The sequence below is a fragment of the Delphinus delphis genome, chromosome 7 (genome assembly GCF_949987515.2).
Source record: "Delphinus delphis chromosome 7, mDelDel1.2, whole genome shotgun sequence".
Classification (NCBI taxonomy): domain Eukaryota; kingdom Metazoa; phylum Chordata; class Mammalia; order Artiodactyla; family Delphinidae; genus Delphinus; species Delphinus delphis.
In genome coordinates, this window is record NC_082689.1 from 114,992,757 (window position 1) to 115,012,631 (window position 19,875).

The 19,875-nt window shown below is 36.4% G+C and overlaps 1 protein-coding gene across 3 annotated transcripts in view; it reads right to left on the bottom strand.

Annotated features, from left to right (window-relative positions):
* The window catches only part of PTPN4 (protein tyrosine phosphatase non-receptor type 4), a 174,883-nt gene that overhangs the window by 79,687 nt on the left and 75,321 nt on the right, over window positions 1-19,875 (bottom strand). The window contains exons 4-9 of one of the 3 annotated variants that reach the window (XM_060017056.2): window positions 11,673-11,715; window positions 11,496-11,574; window positions 6,816-6,860; window positions 6,507-6,559; window positions 6,023-6,143; window positions 3,327-3,414 (exon numbers count right to left, since the gene is read on the bottom strand). In XM_060017056.2, coding sequence (XP_059873039.1) covers window positions 3,327-3,414; window positions 6,023-6,143; window positions 6,507-6,559; window positions 6,816-6,860; window positions 11,496-11,574; window positions 11,673-11,715 — 429 coding nt within the window. Of the gene's footprint in view, window positions 1-3,326; window positions 3,415-6,022; window positions 6,144-6,506; window positions 6,560-6,815; window positions 6,861-11,495; window positions 11,596-11,672; window positions 11,716-19,875 lie in introns of all 3 variants that reach the window. The other 2 variants (XM_060017055.2, XM_060017057.1) reach the window with 2 other exon arrangements.

A 19,875-nucleotide genomic window follows, 5' to 3' on the forward strand; every position in this document is an offset into this window, starting at 1 on the left:
ATATTATATTCATATCAGTATTTGCACTCCAAAGGGGTTATATACCAAGTTATACTTCAACATGCTCATCTCTGTTTTTCCTGTATTTCTACTTATATGTTTTAAAAAATTACTCTATTTTGGGGACTCTTTATAAAATATGAATACTAAAAAACTTTCTGTAATATATGTTGAAATTGTTTTCACTTTTAGCTTTATGATTTTCCCCTATATATATCATTAGTTTAAAATTATTATGTTTGTATATTTTTCATGTAGTTAGGTATAAAGTTAGCCATAATACACACTCATTAATAATTAAAAAAATATTTCTGTGTGCCCTATATAGGTCTAACAGTGTTATGTGCTCTCAAATTATTCAATGAAAGTGAATACAAGTAATGACCTACTGATACTTTCATAAAGATACAGAAGAATCAAAAAGGGCAAAGAAAAAAAAAAGCTATGTCTAGACAGGTCCTGACGAGTAAAAAGCACATAGCAGAATATGGAAAATCACTGTGTGATCTGAATATTTTAGGGTGACACAGATGAAATCACATATATAGCTCTATTGTACAGAAGAGATTCTTTTCTCTGTTTCAAGGGATTATATTTTTAAATTATTTGATTATTCGAACAAATATGTCCAAAAGTCCTCCCGGTCTTCCTTCATCCTGATGGCTCTATGGTGAAAACTACTCCCTTGGCTAGTTCTTATTAACTTTTCTGGCTTCAGTAAATTACTACTAAGAAGGCTTCCCTACCCTCTGCTGCCAGGCTGGATTAGAAGTTCCTGCCCCAGGGTCCCGTGGCATTCTGTACTTGCCCCTTCATATTCTCAAATACTTAACTGTTCATACATGCTCTAATTCTTTCCCCTCACTATCTTGTGAGCTCCATGAGGGCAGGGATAATTGATGTTTTGTTCACTAAGTCATCCTTAGTGCCAACACTGTGCAAGGCACATAACAGATGCACTGCTATGACGGTTCTAAGACTTATTTGCATCTTGCAGATTGCTATAAATAACTTAGTTCTACTCTAATTTTTTCAGCCTACATTCTGGAGGCAGAGAGAAAAGATCTTACCTTGCTTTTCAAAATAAAATATTATTTCAAACATACTTTTGCTTGTGATATTCAATTAAAACTTAAGTATTTTCTTTACATGTCCTCTCCCCTCTACCTTTTGTCCTTTTTGTTCCTGAGGCTACAAAACTTCCCTTCATGTTCACTGAACATTTGCACATTTTCTGAAGTTCTCCACATCCACATACAGCAGAAACACCTTTTCCTAGCTGGGTTATTTTGTGGGGTTTTTTTTCTTTTTTTTTTTTTTGGTCTGTACAAAGTATTTAAATTCCTTTAATTTGGCACTCTACATTTATGGCTTTCTGAGAAAGAGTTTTACAATCTACTAATTTAAACAATAAAAAAACATAACTTAAACAAATCAATAAATAATGATATGGTTAATTATGTATGAGATCCAGCCATGTCACTTAAGTTAAAAAAAAGTCTAAGATTCTTTGTATTATATTGACAGCAGTCAATGATAACAGCAGTCTAAACCACCTTCAGAAAACTGTTTAGCACTAAAATGACTGATTTTAATGGTCTTTTTTACTGTTAACCATAGTCTAGTGTACATATTTAAAGTTCCATTTGTTTTAGACTGTAGTATAATAAAAACAAAATCTAGTGACCACTACTTTACCTTTGGAGAATCACGTTCAAAAGTAATAGCCCGCAAAGAGGGAGGGAGGGTGAAGGGCCCATTCTAAAGAACACAAGAAGTTCAAGGGAGACTTAAACATTTTAAATGGAACCAGACAGACTTCCAAGTCACAAATGCTCAGAATTACCAGATCCAGTCATGTGAGGAAAGCAAGTCATTTGGTTTTTTAAAAGGAATGGGTCTGCATATGTCTATATGTTAAAATAAATTAAAAATAACTATCTAAGGAAAACTTAACTCCCTTTCAGGCTGGGATCCATATTAGGCTTAGTAGTTTGTCCCAAGAAAATATAAAACCTATCACCAATTAAACTGATGATTACCTATAATTCCACTTTTCATTAGGTATAGAGAATAGCTGTACTTCAGGTACTTCTAAAGGAATATAATCTCTTGATGAAACAATCATGAGAAGGAATCTAGGTGAAGAGACGCACAAATGAAGGATAGTCACTCACAAATACGCTTATGGCAGGAGGATAACAGTCTTTTGGAAGCAGCAAATTGACACAATGAAAAAGAAGTCAGGGAGGATGGTGATGGGATGAACTAGGAGACTGGGATTGACATATATACACTAATATGTATAAAACAGACAACTAATAAGAACCCACTGTATAAAAAAATAAATAAATTAAATCAAAAAAATAAACTAAATAAAAGCTTTATCTCCTCCAAAAAAAAAAAGAAAAAAAAAGTGAGGGTGTTGTACAGGAAAAGCCAGTGATTATAGAATTCCATCCTAACAAAGGAATGGTAGAGGGGCAACCAAAATATGTAAATACAACTGATTTTGTGCTTTATAAATAAAAATTTATAATGATGTTACTAAATGATGAAAGGAGTGTAGTAATACAGGCGTCGGTGAGGTGAAAGCATCTTTTATGATAATGATTTCATAAAAGTTAAAAATTCAAATTACTTTTCCTGTAACAGTTTTTTTTATTTGTTTTTTAAATTTATTTATTTATTTATTTATTTTTGGCTGCACTGGGTCTTTGCTGTGCGCAGGCTTTCTCTAGTTGCGGCAAGCAGGGGCTACTCTTCGTTGCGGTGTGCAGGCTTCTCATTGCGGTGGCTTCTCTTGTTAGGAGCACGGGCCCTCGGCGCACAGGCTTCAGTAGTTGTAGCTCGCGGGCTCTACAGCGCAGGCTCAGTAGTTAGTTGTGGCGCACGGGCTTAGTTACTCCAGGGCATGTGGGATCTTCCTGGACCAGGGCTCAAACCCGTGTCCCCTGAATTGGCAGGCAGATTCTTAACCACTGCACCACCAGGGAAGCCCACTGTAACAGTTTTTATTTTGCAAAATAAAAATTCTAAAGGTACTGTCTCTTATGGTCAGCAAAAATTATCCTTATAACATAAAACACTACCTTGTAGAAAAATAACATGAAAAATCCACTTCAACCACTCTTCTTGTCAGGTATTGAATCTTAAGTGATTGTAACTGTGAAAATACTTATATTCAGAGGAAATTTTCAGTGCGACTATGCTGGCAGCGCTCACTGTTCCATTTGTTGCCTAATCCTATCAGGGCATTAAAGATTTTTTTTTGCTGAATAATGGTGTCTAACTCAACAATATCAAAATGCACTTTCTTCACTTACCCTTGCATAGTGGAATTCAACTCCATAGAGTTCTAAGGTACGTGCTGTGTTCAGGTAATTAAATTCTGCTTCTGCAGGAGATAAGCCTCTGTAAAAACATCATTAGGTTAAAAATTATAACAATCACAGATATGACCAAATTACAAAAAGGCGATTTGTCTGAAACTTTCCAGCATTCTGATTGACTGTTTTACAAAACGCCATGTGCAAGGGCGCTCCTCTTAGTTCTGTGCAGTAACATCTAACTTTTCTGGAAGGTACATTTTCAGTAACACAAATTATTATTTTGTAGAATATTTTCTTATTTTCCAGAAACACAAGAATGCACCAGCTTTTTAAAGTTCTAAGCTACTCTCAGACTTAACTTAAAAAAAAGCCACTCTCAGACTTGCAAAGCCACTCTCAGACTTAAAACAAATATTTTTCAAAATTTGGTCTACACTCCATATGTGCATTGTAATCACACAGGGTGCTTCTGACACATGCAGTCTCTGGGGCGAACTCCGGAGCAGGGCTTCTCAGGGTGTGGTGCACAGACAGGTGTTGACTCATAACAAGAACAGAAATTGAGAGTGTCACAGCCTTTTGTAGCACTTTGGCAGAGTAATTTTATGTCTGTTGCATGTAACAACAAAAAAGTACTTGTTAATTTTTTATGCCTGTGTTTAGTTCTCTATCTTATTTTTCTAGTAATTCATTTTTATTATATTTTTCAGAAGCATCATTCCATGAGAGACTGAGGGGAAAACCGGTCTTTCATCACAGGTAGTTTCAGATGTACTGTTCTTTAGAAACTGATATAGAACAAATGGGTCCAAATTGTTTATATTTAAGAAATATTCCAGGTGATTCTTATGAACACAAGTTTGAGGACTACTACTGTAAATGCAAAGCCTTTAAAAAGGCTATATTATATATAGTTCTAACAACCTTGGTTATCTGATATTACCAGGCTATAGCAGAGCAAAAGCAACAAATTAAAAATGCAAAGATATCACCCTTCATTCATGAATGATATCAGGGAGCAAGCAGCCTGCCAATGTATGATCATAAGAATGGGATTCCTCATAAAAGAGATATACTTCAGTTTTCTATAAAATTCAATTAAGTTAAATAAATACTCTACTTTCTTCCCCACCCTCCTGCATTATAAACTGGATGATTCTATTTTTTCTTCCTTTAAAAATTTGCAGAACCATTCCTTTAAAGCAAATAGAAATATATAATAAATACCTTGTGAAATGTACAAACTTTTTCCTGACAGAAACAGACTTGTCATTATTGGTAAATTTTTTTTAAAAATCTGGTTTATCTTCAAACCCTTGGTTCAGATATGCAATGTGTAGAACTTTCATAATAAATGGCATTTGCTTTTAGACCACAACAGCCCCCATACCACATGAAGCCGGTCTGATAAAATTCTCACTCATTAATCTTTTAGATTAGGGTCCACAAACCTTTACTGGAAATAGCTGGCTGGTAAGCACTTCAGGCTTTCAGGCCATATGGCCTCTGCTGCAACAATTCAGCTCTGCTGTTACGTGAACACAGCCACAGACAATGTGTAGGCCAATGAGGGAATCTGTGTTCCAATGACCGTTCACGTAAGGACACTGAAAGTAGAATTTCTCAAAATTTCATGTGCCACAAAATGTTCGTCTTCTTTTGATTTTCTTCAACTATTTCAAACCATTTTTATTAGCTCGTAGACCACGCAAAAGGAGGCAACAGGCCATAGTTTGCCAACATGTTGTAGACACATGGGCCATTACCGAATGAAAGTGAGTCTCCTTATTAATAAGAGCTAATATTTCTTCAGTGCTTACTATGTGCCAAGCACTGTTCTGAGTACTTTGTATATATAAACTCACTTAATCCTTATAATAACACCAGAGGTAGATAGTTTTATCATCCCCAATTTACATGTAAGGAAACAGAAACAGACATAGAGTGATTCGGCTGAGGTTACAAGATTGTAAGTAAAGTAGCCTCATCAGAATCTCAAACGAGGCCAAATGAGTCTGGCTCAGATTCTTAGAGTCTAGCTCAGATTCTCAGCCAATATGTAACACTGCCTTAGTTCCTCCATGAGTATTTTGAATTGTATGGTAAAGCAAAACTGAACTCTGAACCAAGAAACAATATGATTTTCTATTCCAAGCGATAAACCTCTTCTTGAAAACTCATGTCACAGAAAATCAGACTCATAAAATATCAAAGTTGAATACTGTTATAAATGAAAAAATGCTACTATTTTAAAAGAATTTTTTTTTTATTAATTTAGTACTACATAAAGTTCCTTTTCTTCTCTTGGCTCATTACCAAACAGAATAGATTCCTTTCACACAGCTAAAAACTAAGAAAGAATTGCTAAGTAGATTGAACTGTATATTGTGAACATATTATTAATATTCTAAAATTCCTTCTTAAAGAACTGGCGACTTTGTATAATAGCCAATACATGTCTGTTTACATACAGCTTTGTGTTTCTTAACAGACATGAAAACAAGCCTCATATAGTCTATGATTTTTTTTAGTATAGATTACCTACATTTCTTTACAGTAATCATACTATTTTATATAATAGTAACTATTCTATATTAAGTAATCACATTAGAAATAATTTAAAACATTTCTCTAGAAAAGATGCCATTAAGAAGTTTATCAAGTAAGCAGAAAAGTAAGTAAATCCTTACGTATGTTGCTGATGTAGTTTTGCAATTTCTTTTTCAAAATCTTGAGGTTGATTAGGAATGAAAGAATAATCTGAGAGGTAGCCTGGCAAGTTTTCTGATTGATTGTAGTCTCCAAGTTCAGCTAATAAATGGAAAGAAAATATTCACACTTCAATAAACACATTTTTCAAGTTTTATAGCCAAATCAGCAATGTCAAGAATTCCTTTATATTTCTGGAAGTAAAATATTTGTTTCTACTGTTACCATTTAAGCAAATTATAACAATGCATTTAACGTTCTCCTAGGTCTTAAACAACTTCAGAAAAATTATTTTCAGGAATCAAAGTAAGTGCTAACTAATTGGATGTTTCATTACACTTTCTGTGTAGTCACTTTTTTCTGCATAGTAACATATGTTTAAATAACTCATACATTAAAGGCCGTACTACCAACAGAGACCATGCAATCACATGCTATTTGGCCCAAAGGTGGACTGATACTTACACTGAACAGCAAGTGAAGCCAAAAGAGCAGCAGTGTTATAAGGACAGGGCAATCTAATGAAACAGAAAATAACTCAAGGTTAAACACAATAATTTTAAAAGCAATATAATTTATATTACACTATTCACACTTGAAGTTTCTGTGTGACTTACATTTTAACTATTAAGTAATGAACTTATCTGATGAAAGGAATTCATGCTACATGTAGCCATCTTTCAGTAGATAATCTGTCTGCAATGATCATGAACTACTTAATACAGAATTGGAAGTATTTTTAAAGCCCATTACTAAAAACTTAAAACAGCTCACCTTCCAGTAAGTATGTCTTGTTTGATTTGCAAGAAATACTGGTACCTTGAAAAAAAAAAAGATAGCGTTTACTGGAATTATAACATTTAGAGTTTTAAAAACTGTATATTTACATTAACAAATAAAACTGAAATATTTAAGTATTTGCTTTTATAATATGCATACTAGCCCACGTAAAGATATTTTAAAATAAACTTTCATAAATACATGAATCCAAACATTTAGAATTCTTTGATAAATGAAATTTGATACTTATATTTTGTTTCCCTAGCTTCTATTATAAAAGTTTCACGAATTTAAGAATTACATGGCTGAGGGAGATTAGGGAGAAATACTCTAAAGTGGGATTTCCCTGGTGGTGCAGTGCTTTAGAATCCGCCTGCCAATGCAGGGGACACGGGTTCGAACCCTGGTCCAGGAAGATACCACATGCCGCGGAGCAACTCCTGTGTGCCACAACTACTGAGCCTGCGTGCCACAACTACTGAAGCCCACGTGCCTAGAGCCCATGCTCCGCAACAAGAGAAGCCACCATAACGAGAAGCCCGCACACCACAACGAAGAGTAGCCCTTGCTCACCGCAACTAGAGAAAGCCCGCACGCAGCAATGAAGACCCAATGCAGAGCCCTCCCCCCCAAAAAAACAAAAAAACAAATACTCTAAAGATTGGTGTATGCAGAAAGTAGAACTGGGAAGCACAGAAAACTTAAGTCAGAGACATAGAAGAGCTGACAGTAGCAACACTAGGGACCAACTAAAGAAAATCGCTCTTTCAGCTGAGCCAGGAAGCCAGCTGCAAGGACAGGCCTATGTGTTGATCACCGTATCATCAGGCAGCAGGAAGCTGCTAATGGTAGAAAGCACTTTCCATCTTCATTTGGGTTAAGAAAGCTCTCTTTGATCAAAAAAGAAAAAAAAGGTAAGTTCCTTTCCCTACTATTGCTCTACTATTAAAATTGCCAAGTACCCAATTTCCCTTAAAACCAACAAAAAGGTAAGTATCCTGTAACAAGACTGCTGAAGTTGCTTACAAGATGGCACTCCCCTTCTGTCCTTGCTAGTGGGTAGTCATCCCTTCATAGATTTATCAATGCCTGGGTAAAGTCCCCTGTGCTGTATCATGTTGGCAGAAGATAAAATTTTGTGTCTTTTAATGTTTAAACAGAGAATCTTAAGACCTTCATTTCACCCAACTAAAAAAAGTTCACATACTCCAAGAGCCAAAAATTATTTAAAATTTTAGTTGTTTAGCTGATTAAAGTCATTAAAGAGTTCCATGACAATATTCAAATTACCAAAGAATGTAATTAAGGTTTTCAGAGAATCAGATAAAAAAAGCTGATACAAATACCCTGGCTTCATATATTAATGAATGAAGTATATAAACGCTGTTAGGCTTAATACATAGTATTACACTATTATCTATGTACTCAATCCAAGACAACATATTTCTATCTGGCCTACTTGGCTTCATAATTAAAAGTTAAAGGTTTCTGGTGGGAAAGTCCTTTTTTTTAAAAAATATTTATTTATTTAGGCTGCGCCGAGTCTCTGTTGTGAAACCTGGGATCTTCAATGCGGCATGCAGAATCTTTAGTTGGGGCATGTGGACTCTTAGTTGTGGCATGTGGGATCTAGTCCCTGCCCAGGGATCGAACCCAGGTCCCCTGCATTGGGAGCTTGGAGTCTTACCCACTGGACCACCAGGGAAGTCCCTGGTGGGAAAGTTTTACAGTTAGGATTGAAAGGTATATATCCTTGACATAATATTGTAAATCCTACACAAATAACACCTATGTTTCCTGAATTTGATTTACACACTAAGCAGTAAGGACTGATAGAGCAGAAACTGGAATTAAAAGTCCTAAGCTAAACCAGCCTGTGATCTTTGGCAAATTACTTAAAATTGGGTGGAGCCTTAGTTTCTCTATTTGTAAAAAGGAAGTAACATCACTTGCCTGGTATATGTATCCCAGGGGCCCTATATATGGTGATAAAAGCCCAATTTTTAAAGACAATTAAGACCTTTAAGGTAGATTAATAATGATTGAGCTAAATGCAGAAATATGTTTAAGCTGTAAAAAAAAATACAATAACATACCATGCACTAAACACCTATTACGTACTGAGTACACCTAAGCACTAAAAAGATATGAAAGAAATGTCATTTGTATTCTGATGACTCCTAAGAAAATGCCAATTCTAATTACGCCAGCACCTGTTAATACAAATGACATTTAACCTGACGAAAGGTCTGTGACTACTTTCTTTTTTTACCACTAATCCAAAATAGAATCTCAAGGCAAGGAGGTGTAGCAGTAATTTCTTGTTTTGTGGGGTTTAAACTAGTCCTTAAAATTTAGCCGCTAACTGTGGCTAAGGGTATCCTACTATTAATCATGACCACAACAAGAAGGCTACCCAAGCACTAAAGTTTTAAAGGAGTATTTTTTTAACCGTGGAATCACCTGGAAGCCTATGCCCAGGTCCCATCTGAGACCTATTAAATCAGTTTCCAGGGGTGTTGCCAAAGCATCAGCACGTTTTAAAGCTCCCCTGTAAGTGATTCTAACTTGTAATCAGGGTAGAGAATCCTTGATGTGCACAATGGTGATAAAAATAAGATCGGCCCTTCACTCCATTTTACCAAGCAACGCCAGTTACAAGGTTCCAGGACATTCCATTATAAAGGATTTTTGAAAGAATGCATTATTTCTAGGCAGAACAAAGATAATATTCTAGACTGATGGACAGCACAATTGCTCAATTTCTACCAAACGTGATTTTACTTTATTCTACTTCATGAACGTAGTTTGACTTTAATTATCAGTGAGACACATTTATTCCTTGGTTATGTTTTCAACACAGGCCATAAAAGAACCAACAGATTCAAGCTCATTAAGAAATTTAAAGACAGTTTTCTGAGTGAAATAAATTATGAATATGGCCGCAATTGATAATATTTTAATTGCTTATGTGAACAAACTTTTCATAAGCATTAAATACATTAGAAATCCAATTAAAAATTATTGGTCTTTTATTTACAAATATTTCTTATAATTTAAAAATCTAATTACATAAATATATATTATGGAATACTTTGTTACTTGATTTCCAGTTACAAGTACTAGTAAAAAATGCATTTTGGGCTTTCCTGGTGGCGCAGTGGTTGAGAGTCCACCTGCCGATGCAGGGGACACGGGTTCGTGCCCCGGTCCGGGAGGATCCCACATGCCGTGGAGCGGCTGGGCCCGTGAGGCATGGCCGCTGAGCCTGCGTGTCCGGAGCCTGTGCTCCGCAACGGGGGAGGCCACAACAGTGAGAGGCCCGCGTACCGGGGGGGAAAAAAAAAAAAAAATGCATTTTAAAATCCTTTATAATTCACAATTTTCAGTAATTGAGAGTAGTTTCCTTGAAGTTCCTCCAAAATTAGGGAAAGTTTGACTCCACTGAGAATTATTTAAGATAAAAGATCTTGTTATTTTAATTATTTAACAACAACAACAAAACCTGACTAAGAGCTACAATACTAAACTAAATATTTATATGATACAACTTGGCTTTTCAAGATAAATTAGGTTGGACGTTATTAGGGTCAAATGTTAGGACTGCCTAATCCCAGATCTATATTCCTGAGTTCTCCTGTTAGAAGAAAGGTGACAGCCTGACCCCCAACAAACACACAGAAAAGGACTCTCAAAAGTTCTTTGTTTCTCCACTTCACCACAGTATTCTAAAGGGTAACCAATACATTACCATCTAGGAGCCTACCTACAGGTGGCTTTAGGTGTGGGTTTTTAATTTGGCGCCCATCTTTCAGAGTAATTCTGAATATAGTGTTACCTATATTCTTATATCTTAAGGAAGGTATAATATGCTAATTTTTAATTCTGTCTTTTTTTAAAAAAACTAATTACTAATTCTGTCTTTCAAGCAATACACAAGGTTATCACTCAGGTTTTTTTAAACAATGCCAGTTACCACACTGTGATCACTCCCCACTATTTCCACCTTAAACAGTTCACCTAACATTTACACACTACCAAAACGCTCATCTGGGTCATTCTTGTGAGTACTTTGTCAAGTAGAAGGGACAACAAAATCAGCTGTAAATTAATACTAGACCTACAACGGCCAGTAGAGGGGGCATTTACAGGCCTGAACGTGCTAGAGCGCTCTGCCAACTCCCTTTACAAAGATGCCTGCTGTGCTCTGTAAAGTGCAGCACTCCTACACTTAACGGCGTACAGTTTATAAAGCCTATGTCCCCCTCCATGGAAATAACGTATATATAGAATATATTTTTACAAGAAAAAAAACAGCAGACAATTCTCACTATGCAGAATGCCTTGAATACAACTGCAGCATCATCTAATTACTTCAGTTAGTTACAGCAGTGCTTCTGAACCATTCTTCACAAGTAGAGAAGTTAATATTGATATGGCTCGGGAAGCTGCTTGTGGCTGGACGGGGTGGCCCTGGGGTTTCAATCTCCTGAAGCCCTCCCAGCCATCCAACAGAGGAGGAGACTTAGCTTGAAACGTCTAGAACCCACTCTGTGTGCTGGCAGGGAAGCTCAGAATGATGTCATGGTAATCTATTTTTACCTAATTAATTTCAAAATTTCATAATGGTTTTGACAATATTTTCAAGTAAAAACATGCTCCATAAAAACCCACCTTGTATATTCTTCTTGTAACTTGTTGGGGTCACTTACAAAAAATTTGACTCTAAAGTTCAAACTGTAAGGAGATCCTCCTAGAATTAATAAAAGCAGTTCTAATTAATTAGATTATATTAGTCCTTCATCTTTATAAAGTATACTTGTATAACATCAAATAAATATGTTTGCTCACTCTTTAGCTGCTTCCTTATTGGTTTGTTTGGATCCAGCCACCTCTGAAAAATAAATAAATAAGACTGATTTCTTTTTTTCCTGGAGGAACTAATATATCAATTCTTGCAAGTCTGTTCCATTTGAAGATTAATGCTAAAAATTGCATTTTTTGAAAAGGCCTAGGTAGGGGGAAAAGAATCACTAAATTACAGACTCATATCAAATATAACAAAATTCTGCTAGAAAGTATTGAATGTACTTGTGCTTTAAGATTTTGATTTCAATTTCTCATTAAGTTATATAGTGTGCAATAACCTCTATTCCAAAAGTAAAAAATGCTTAATAATCACTGCAATATGAAGTGATTCTGTTAATTTAACTATATTATATAATAGTCTATCGAGTTTTTAAAATTCTCTTTATCTTTCATAAAAATATGCTTGGCTTTATGCTCTCATTCAGACAAAATTTAACTACACATCATGAAAATCTACTCTTATGAAAAATTTTAACTCCCTTAAAAAAGAAAACAAAAAACAAAATACCCCCCCATAACACCCCATACTAATTTTTTAAGAGACAATGTTTAGTTTGGGGAAGGACTGCTTTTTGTATATGAAAATTTCAAGTAGTCTCGACACTTCTGAATGCCAGTTAAGCTCTATTTCAGGCGAACTAGAACTAAATTCAGAAAACATTTCAACTGCCAACGTTCAGTTAAAAAAATTAAAGAATCCAAAATGAGGTGATAGACGTGGCAGTATTTTCAAAGCACTACACAAATATAAGCTTACATATCGTTACTTATAAACTGTCCTCCTACCACCCATACTTGATTCCATGCAGAGCACACAAACAGATTTCAGTAACAAGTGGCTGAAAGTCATCCATGAATCCTTCCTTTCCATTATCCATAACATCCAACATATCCAATCCAACTAATTCTACCTTCAAACCGTCCCTAGAATTGAATAATTCTTCACCATCTACTCTGCCACCATCCATGTCTCTGGGACAGCCCTGGCCACAGCCTCTTACCTACGGCTCTGCCTCTTACCATCATCCTCCCTCCCCCCGAAGCTACAGTAGTTTTTTTTTTTTTTTTTTTTTTTGCTACAGTAGTCTTTTAAAAGGCTCACTCCTTTGCTTAACATCTCTTGATAATTTCTCAATGTTAAGGTCCAAAGGCCTTACTGTGGCTTACATGGTCTCTCCCTACTTCCTTTTTTTATCCTATTGGTCTTTCTTTAATGTTTTATTTGCCTCAGTTAATTTTAAAAATATATATTTCAAAGAGGCAATTTTAGACTCCTGATAAGTTTTGGAAGCCTTAAAATACCAATCAAAATAGGTGTCCAGTTCAGTTTTGACAGTTCCAAATCTGTGGCTAACACAATTTTTTTTTAACATATACATATATCCACTCTTTCTTAGATTTTTTTCCCATGTAGGCCACCACAGAGCACTGAGTAGAGTTCCCTGTGCAGCAGGTCCTTATTAGTTATCTATGTTATACGTACGAGTGTGTACATGTCGATCCCAGTCTCCCAATCTACTCTCCCTCCCCCCGGTAGCCATAAGTTTGTTTTCTGCATCTGTGAGTATTTGTTTCGTAGGTAAGTCCCTTTGTACCCTTTTGCAGACCCACATGTAAGTGATATCATGTGTTACTTCTCTCCTCACTTCCTCCACCTCAGTTTACTGAGCTCCAGCTTAATGGCCTCCTTTCTGTTTCCCCAAGATGCCATCTTGGGGCCTTCAATTCTAAGCTTCCTTATGCACAGAATGTTCCTCTCTGGCTTTTCCCATGGCTGACGTCTTTCGTTATCTAAGTCTCAGCTTAAATTCCACCTCATCAGAAAGGCCTTCATGGACTGCCTTATCTATCAAAAGTATCGTATGTCACAAAGCTCCTAGCTACTTAGTTATTTTCCTTCGGGTAAGGAACGTTAAATTCCTTCATAACATTTTCTTAATTGCAACATATTTGTTTTACTTTTTTATTGCCTATCTCCTTTCTTAGATTTTGAACTCCTTAAGGTAAGGAATAAAATCTGATTTATAGCTGAAGGGTCAGTACCCAGCACAGAACATGGCATATAACATCTACTAAAAATACCTGGTGAAGGACTAACCCTGCTGAATGACTCAGTGGGACGGGGGAATCTGTTTCTGTGCCAATAATCAGATGGTTTTCACCCCTACTTAACACATCTGTTCCCCCTATGTATCCACCCATTTATCCATAGTCTCACCCATCTATCAATCTGGTGATTTTTTCCTCCATACTTTCTAGAAAAAAAAACATAAATTACATTTATTTTAATGTCTGTCTAAAATCGAAATTTGGGACCAGTTATTGCCCCAAAGCCTGCCTTCCTGACCAGAAATGCAGACATATTTACATACACAAGTAGATGTGTGAGGCTGACACAGCTAGGAGTACACTAACAAGCACTGGGAAATGTAATACTTCCTCAATGACGTCAATTAGATAGGACGTAGGTTCTTGGCTTAAACCATGAAGATGGAGCCAGATGAACTTGAGGGTCACAGGGTCAACTTCACTCATGCCACCCCAAACTTCAGTTCAGATTCTAACTAGCAACTGCACTGACTTTACGAGTGAAATCTTCACAGCAGTGAGTCTCCCTCATCCTGAACGTGTTATTTCTCCATTTACTCGTGTCTTCTATTATCTCTTCCTGTAAAGTTTTATAGTTTTCTTCCTATAGATTTTGACACCCCTAATGTCAAAAGTTTATTCATAGATATTCAATGGATTTGGGTTTTTAAAAGAAAACTTATTTAATTTGCTATTTTGTCGGATTATGTTCCCTAATTGGTATATTGAAAGATACTGATATTTATTTGTTTCTTCAGCTTTAAGTCCTACTAGTTGTAAAAAGTTTTCCAAATGATTCATTTGGACTCTCAAGGCAGATTCATTTTATCACTAAGAAGAAATGAGTTCTCTGCACCTTCATCCCAAACACACAAACATATTTATTCCACAGGGAACTGCACCTGCTGCCCTCGTTGAACCAGAGAAAGAGAAGAGGGCTAAGCAGCGTAGCTGTTTCAAATCGTTTTGATAAACTGTGCTGCCTGACCCTGAAAACTCTCCGCCTCTACTGTATTTCTTTGCTACATTCTTTTTCGGTTTCCTCTATTTGATTTTCCCACCAATCCTTGCAAGCACTGAATCTTCTAAGAAATCCTTAACACTTCTTGTCTGCTCATGGCACTCACTGGAAAGCAACAAAAAGCAGGCAGAAGAAATTGGACCTAAGTCTATTCTTGAAAAACAAAAACTGCAACGGGTGAGATTTCTATAGTTGCAGTTTTTTGCCTGAGAGCAATCTCAAATCCTGCACCAGGCAGGGGACAGCCTCACTAAAACTTGAGGTGTCAGTGGACAGAGTTCAGGCAGGAGTGGCAGGGTACCCAGAAAATTGAGGAGGAAATCCTGAAAGAGAGGGAGGCAGCAGAAGGGCTTAACTCTAAAATCCGGATATAAAAGCCACCTCAACTCTGGCTGACAGTTCAACTTCTACGTGCACAGGAAGACCCCAAAGCCCCAGGAAAGAGAAGCAGTTGCAAACGTAAAGAAATGAATAGAGATAACCGTTCGCCCAAAGGGAAGCAGGGTATGGACTGTGGGTCCAGATCCACTCGTTCTCAATAACACAGTCCAAGTCGTACAGGACGTCACTACCCTGTCCATAGCCAAGCTCTTTCTATCACCCTGAGAGGTTCCCTGTGTCCCTCTGCACCCAGTCCCCCAAGCCCAGGCAATCACTGATCTGCTTTCAGTCACTAAATACCAGTTTTGCTTGCTCTACAATTTAATATAAATGAAATAATAGAGTATATCATGCAAAAATATAACCATTATTTTTCATCCATTCACTATTGACAGATGTTAAAGTTAATTCAGGAATGAGCTATTATGAATAAAGCTACTATGATCATTTGTGTACAAGGTTTCGTGTAACATGTTTTCATTTCTCTTGGATAAATATCCAAAAGAGGGGTTCCTTGGAGGTATATATTAAATCTATGTTTAGTTTTACAAGAAACTGCCAAACTCTACTTTCCAAAGTGGTTGTATCCTTTTAAAGTCCTACCAGCAATCCTTAATAATTGCTCCACATCCTTGCCAAAGTGTGGTATTGTGAGACTCTAATTTTTTAACTCTTCTAATGGACGTTCAGTGACATCTCATTGTGGTTTTACAATGCCCTGATGCACCTGTGTTCAGCAGATGTCCTTTATCACAGTGAGAATGGTCCTTTTCCAAGTTTAAGAGTTTTCATTATGAATGGATGCTGAATTTTATTCTATGTAAATTATGCCTCAATTACACTGATTTAAAAGAAAAATTCTAGGGGCCAGAAGCACACTTAATGGTGAGACGCTGAGTACCTTCCTCCTACGACAGGGAACAGGTAAGGCAGTGTGCTGCCGTCAGTCACCTCTATTCGTCATTGTCCTGGTAGCCTCAGCTTTCATGTAATAAAGAATAAAAAATAATGGTAAAAAAGAATAAAGACTGGGAGGGAAGAAGTAAAACTCCCTATTCACATATGACATGATTTACACAGAAAAAAGCATGTTTACATGACAATCTATGTAGAAAGATTGTCATGTAAACATGTTACATGAGCTCCACCCCATGTTACTGGAGCTCCACCCCAAACTTTCTGAATCAGAAACTCTCTATGTAGAAAATCCTACAGAATTTACAAAAAGTGACTAGAATTAATAAGTGAGTTTAGAAAGGTTACACAATAAAAAAAATAAACTGTATTTCTATGTGCTAGAAATAAACAAATTGGTAACTGAAAAAGAAAACCAACAATACCATTTGCATGGTTCTTCTATCTACCAAGTTGCCAAAGACAGAATCTGAGATACCAGACTCTCTGAGTTCACTCTTTCCCTCATGAGCCCTGCTGACTTTCTCTCCTGACTCTCTTGAGCACTTACCCACCACCAGAGCCAATCCAGTAACTCACTAGTGCAACATCTCTCACCTGTCTCTAGTTTGCCACTTTACTTGCCACTGGCTATACTGTACCCAGAGTGATATGTCTAAAATACAATTTTCATGTTGCTCGTGTAAATAAATCCTTAGGCTGGTACAATCTTAACACAGATCAAAAGCACTTGATGATCTATTGCACTACTCGTATCTCATCTGTGACCCATCTTCTCTTCCTGCTCTATATTCCAGCCATAGGTATTAAAAAATTCTTTTTCAGTTCCGCAAATACAACAGTCCTCTCTCTTCACTCTGGAACCCTGCATATGCTACTGATTCTCTCTGAAATACTTCTCTGCACCCCAGATCCCTCTGTCATTCCCTCCCAAAATGGAACCGGGTTTAAAGAGAACAAAAACAAAGATCTATCATTTGGCAGGCTACCGAAGAGGTTTATACAAAAGGTAGGTAGTAAGAGCCTGAATTAAGGTATTACAGTAGAAACAGATGAAAGGAACATGAGAGAAATACCATATGAGAGCATGAGAGAAATAAAAGCAAGCATTTTAGCAAAATCATGTGGTACTAAAACATGGTTTGTTGAAATAAGTCATTCTCTATGTGACTTCCATATTTCTTCAAACCAGATGAAATAATTCAAGAACACTGAGTTATATGAAATTAATCTTCAAAGAGTAGACCAAGCTATTCTCTATGAATCATTTCTTACCTAATTAACAGTCTACTGGGTTAGAGCAGTGGTTTTCAAAATGTGGTGCCTCGAACTACCAACAGCATTGGCATTACAGGGGAATTTGTCTGAAATGTGAATTACCGGAGCTCCACCCCTAACTTTCTGAATCAGAAACTCTAGGCATAGGGCCCAGAAATCTGTACTGTAAGAAGCCTTCAGGTAATTCTGATGTAAGTTCAAGTTTGAAAGTCACAAGGTTAGGGGATACGGAAACAGTAGTAAACCAGTAAATATCATAACCACAACAAAACTCTCAGAAGGATGAAACTGCAGAAAGAACGAGTCAACAGTAATCATAATCTACTCTCTGTCCCACTGAAGGGCACTGTAATTCACTCTGGGGGCCAAAAAAAAAAGAAAGTAAATATATTACTCATGATGCACACGAGTAACAATCTCGAGGCTCTGATGAATATCACGCTGATAAAAGCCACTAAGGTACAGCCACCTCGAAGTGCTTATAAAATTAAAGAAATTATGGGTAATGAATTACAACCATGTTACTCATTATTTTGCCCACTCACTCAATACACATTTACTGAATACAACTATTATACAAGACATTATGCTACGAGCGAAAGCTGTGATAAATAGGTTTTAAATGAAAGCCGAAGAAATTTCAAAAAGTCAAAGCTTTTCTTTCAAGTAATTTTGTTTGTTGCACTGGAATTCATTGCCAAGGAAGATTCTAAAGCAAAGGATAGTCAACTATGATTCTGTGTTTGTTACATATAAGACTACAATCAAATGCCAGGTGCTTTTTCAGTTTATCAGTTATAAATCCAATTAAACTAATTTCAGCATCTACACGCCTAAGACAATACTGATTCTGATCCTCAAAGGCGAATATTCAGTATCTATACATATAAAATATATATGCAACACATACATTTACACACTATATATATACACATGTATATATAACATATATGAGCTTTAAGATGAAGAAACTCTTAACTAGTAAGAATTGACAGGGGTTAATTCTTCGGGGATATTACCAAGTCCCTTTTGGTCACTGCTGGTAATTTTATGGCATGAGTACCTCCTCTCCTCCATATGCTCATTTTTATAAGTCCTGTGCATCTGCATCATTCTCTCTTGGGAAGGGAAAATAAAGGCTTTGGAGTCAGATAAATATGACTTCAAATCCTTTTGCAGCTACTTAATTATCTGTGTGATTAAACGAGTTTTGTAAGCCTCAGTTTTTCATCTTTAAGAGAATTTTAACGATAGTTTCATAAGATTATTGTGAGAATTTGGTTTACTAACAAGTCCGCAATAGATATTTAATAAACGTTACACCCTGACTCCTTCTCTTTTTTAAAATGGCATCTCTTTTCCTCAGTCCATTAATTATCCTCAAAGTCTTGACATATTTCACACTGACAACCAGAAATGGGACAATAATTACATTTGTGCTCTAAAGGCCCCTCCTTAGACACCTTTTGGCATTTCACAGATTCTTCTGAATATTTAAATACTGAAGTTGTAGTGCTGTGTATGGAAAAGACCTGCAGGGGGAGTTAGGAGACCCAAGTCTAGTTTCATTAATACCAGCAAAGTAGCTTGGGCTTTATCTCCTTGGATTGGGATAATTTCTCATGAAAAATAAGTGTGGTGAGACAAAATAATCTCTAAGGCTTCTTTTGCGTCTTTAAAACTGTATGATTCTAATCTGGGGGGAAGAATTATTCTGGATCATCAGCAATTAGTCCCTGGGACCTGGAAATATAATACCTTGTTTCAGAAGGGATGCTCAAGATGGAAAAGTAAGACAAAGTAAGAAAAAGTAGGAGACAGCCAAGAGATCAACGCAGCTCAAAATACTGATACCTCTGCTTCCCCACATTTATCCTGCTGTAATTGTTTTAGAGTAGAAATGTCTTCTTGTGTACAAATTTATGAGACAGAATTTTTACTTCTTGTAACATATGTGGTCTCAATTATTAGTCCTTCTGGAACACTTTCTTAGTGACTATGGTGATAAGTAACTGGTCTCTTTCTTCTTTGTTGTCTGTCACTTCTCCAAACCATCCAAGGACAGGCTTCTATCTAAACGGTCTGACCTATGAGTGTCAGCAAGATAATCTAAGAATTACCTATTTTTTTAAATCTCAATATTGCACATAGTAGCAGACACCTTTCACGTATTTGCCTGGCTAACAATTTATCTTTCTGTGAAAGCTAGCATTACTGACATTTCTACTCACTTCTATCAATATTTTCGCGTTCATTTATTAAGAAATAACACTATTTCTCTAGGCCTTGGAGCAGCTCAAGTCATCTGATGAAGTACGAGGAAAGTTTGTTTTTATTTCAGTTCAGCGTAAAAGGCTTTATTTCCACTGAGACTAGCTGGACCTTGCTTTATTTTATCCACCTCATTTTCACAGTTTTTCATACAAAATCAGTAAGTAATGTCAAGAAAAAGTAATATTTAACATTTCACATTTACTTTCCACTAACCATTCTTTCAGAGAC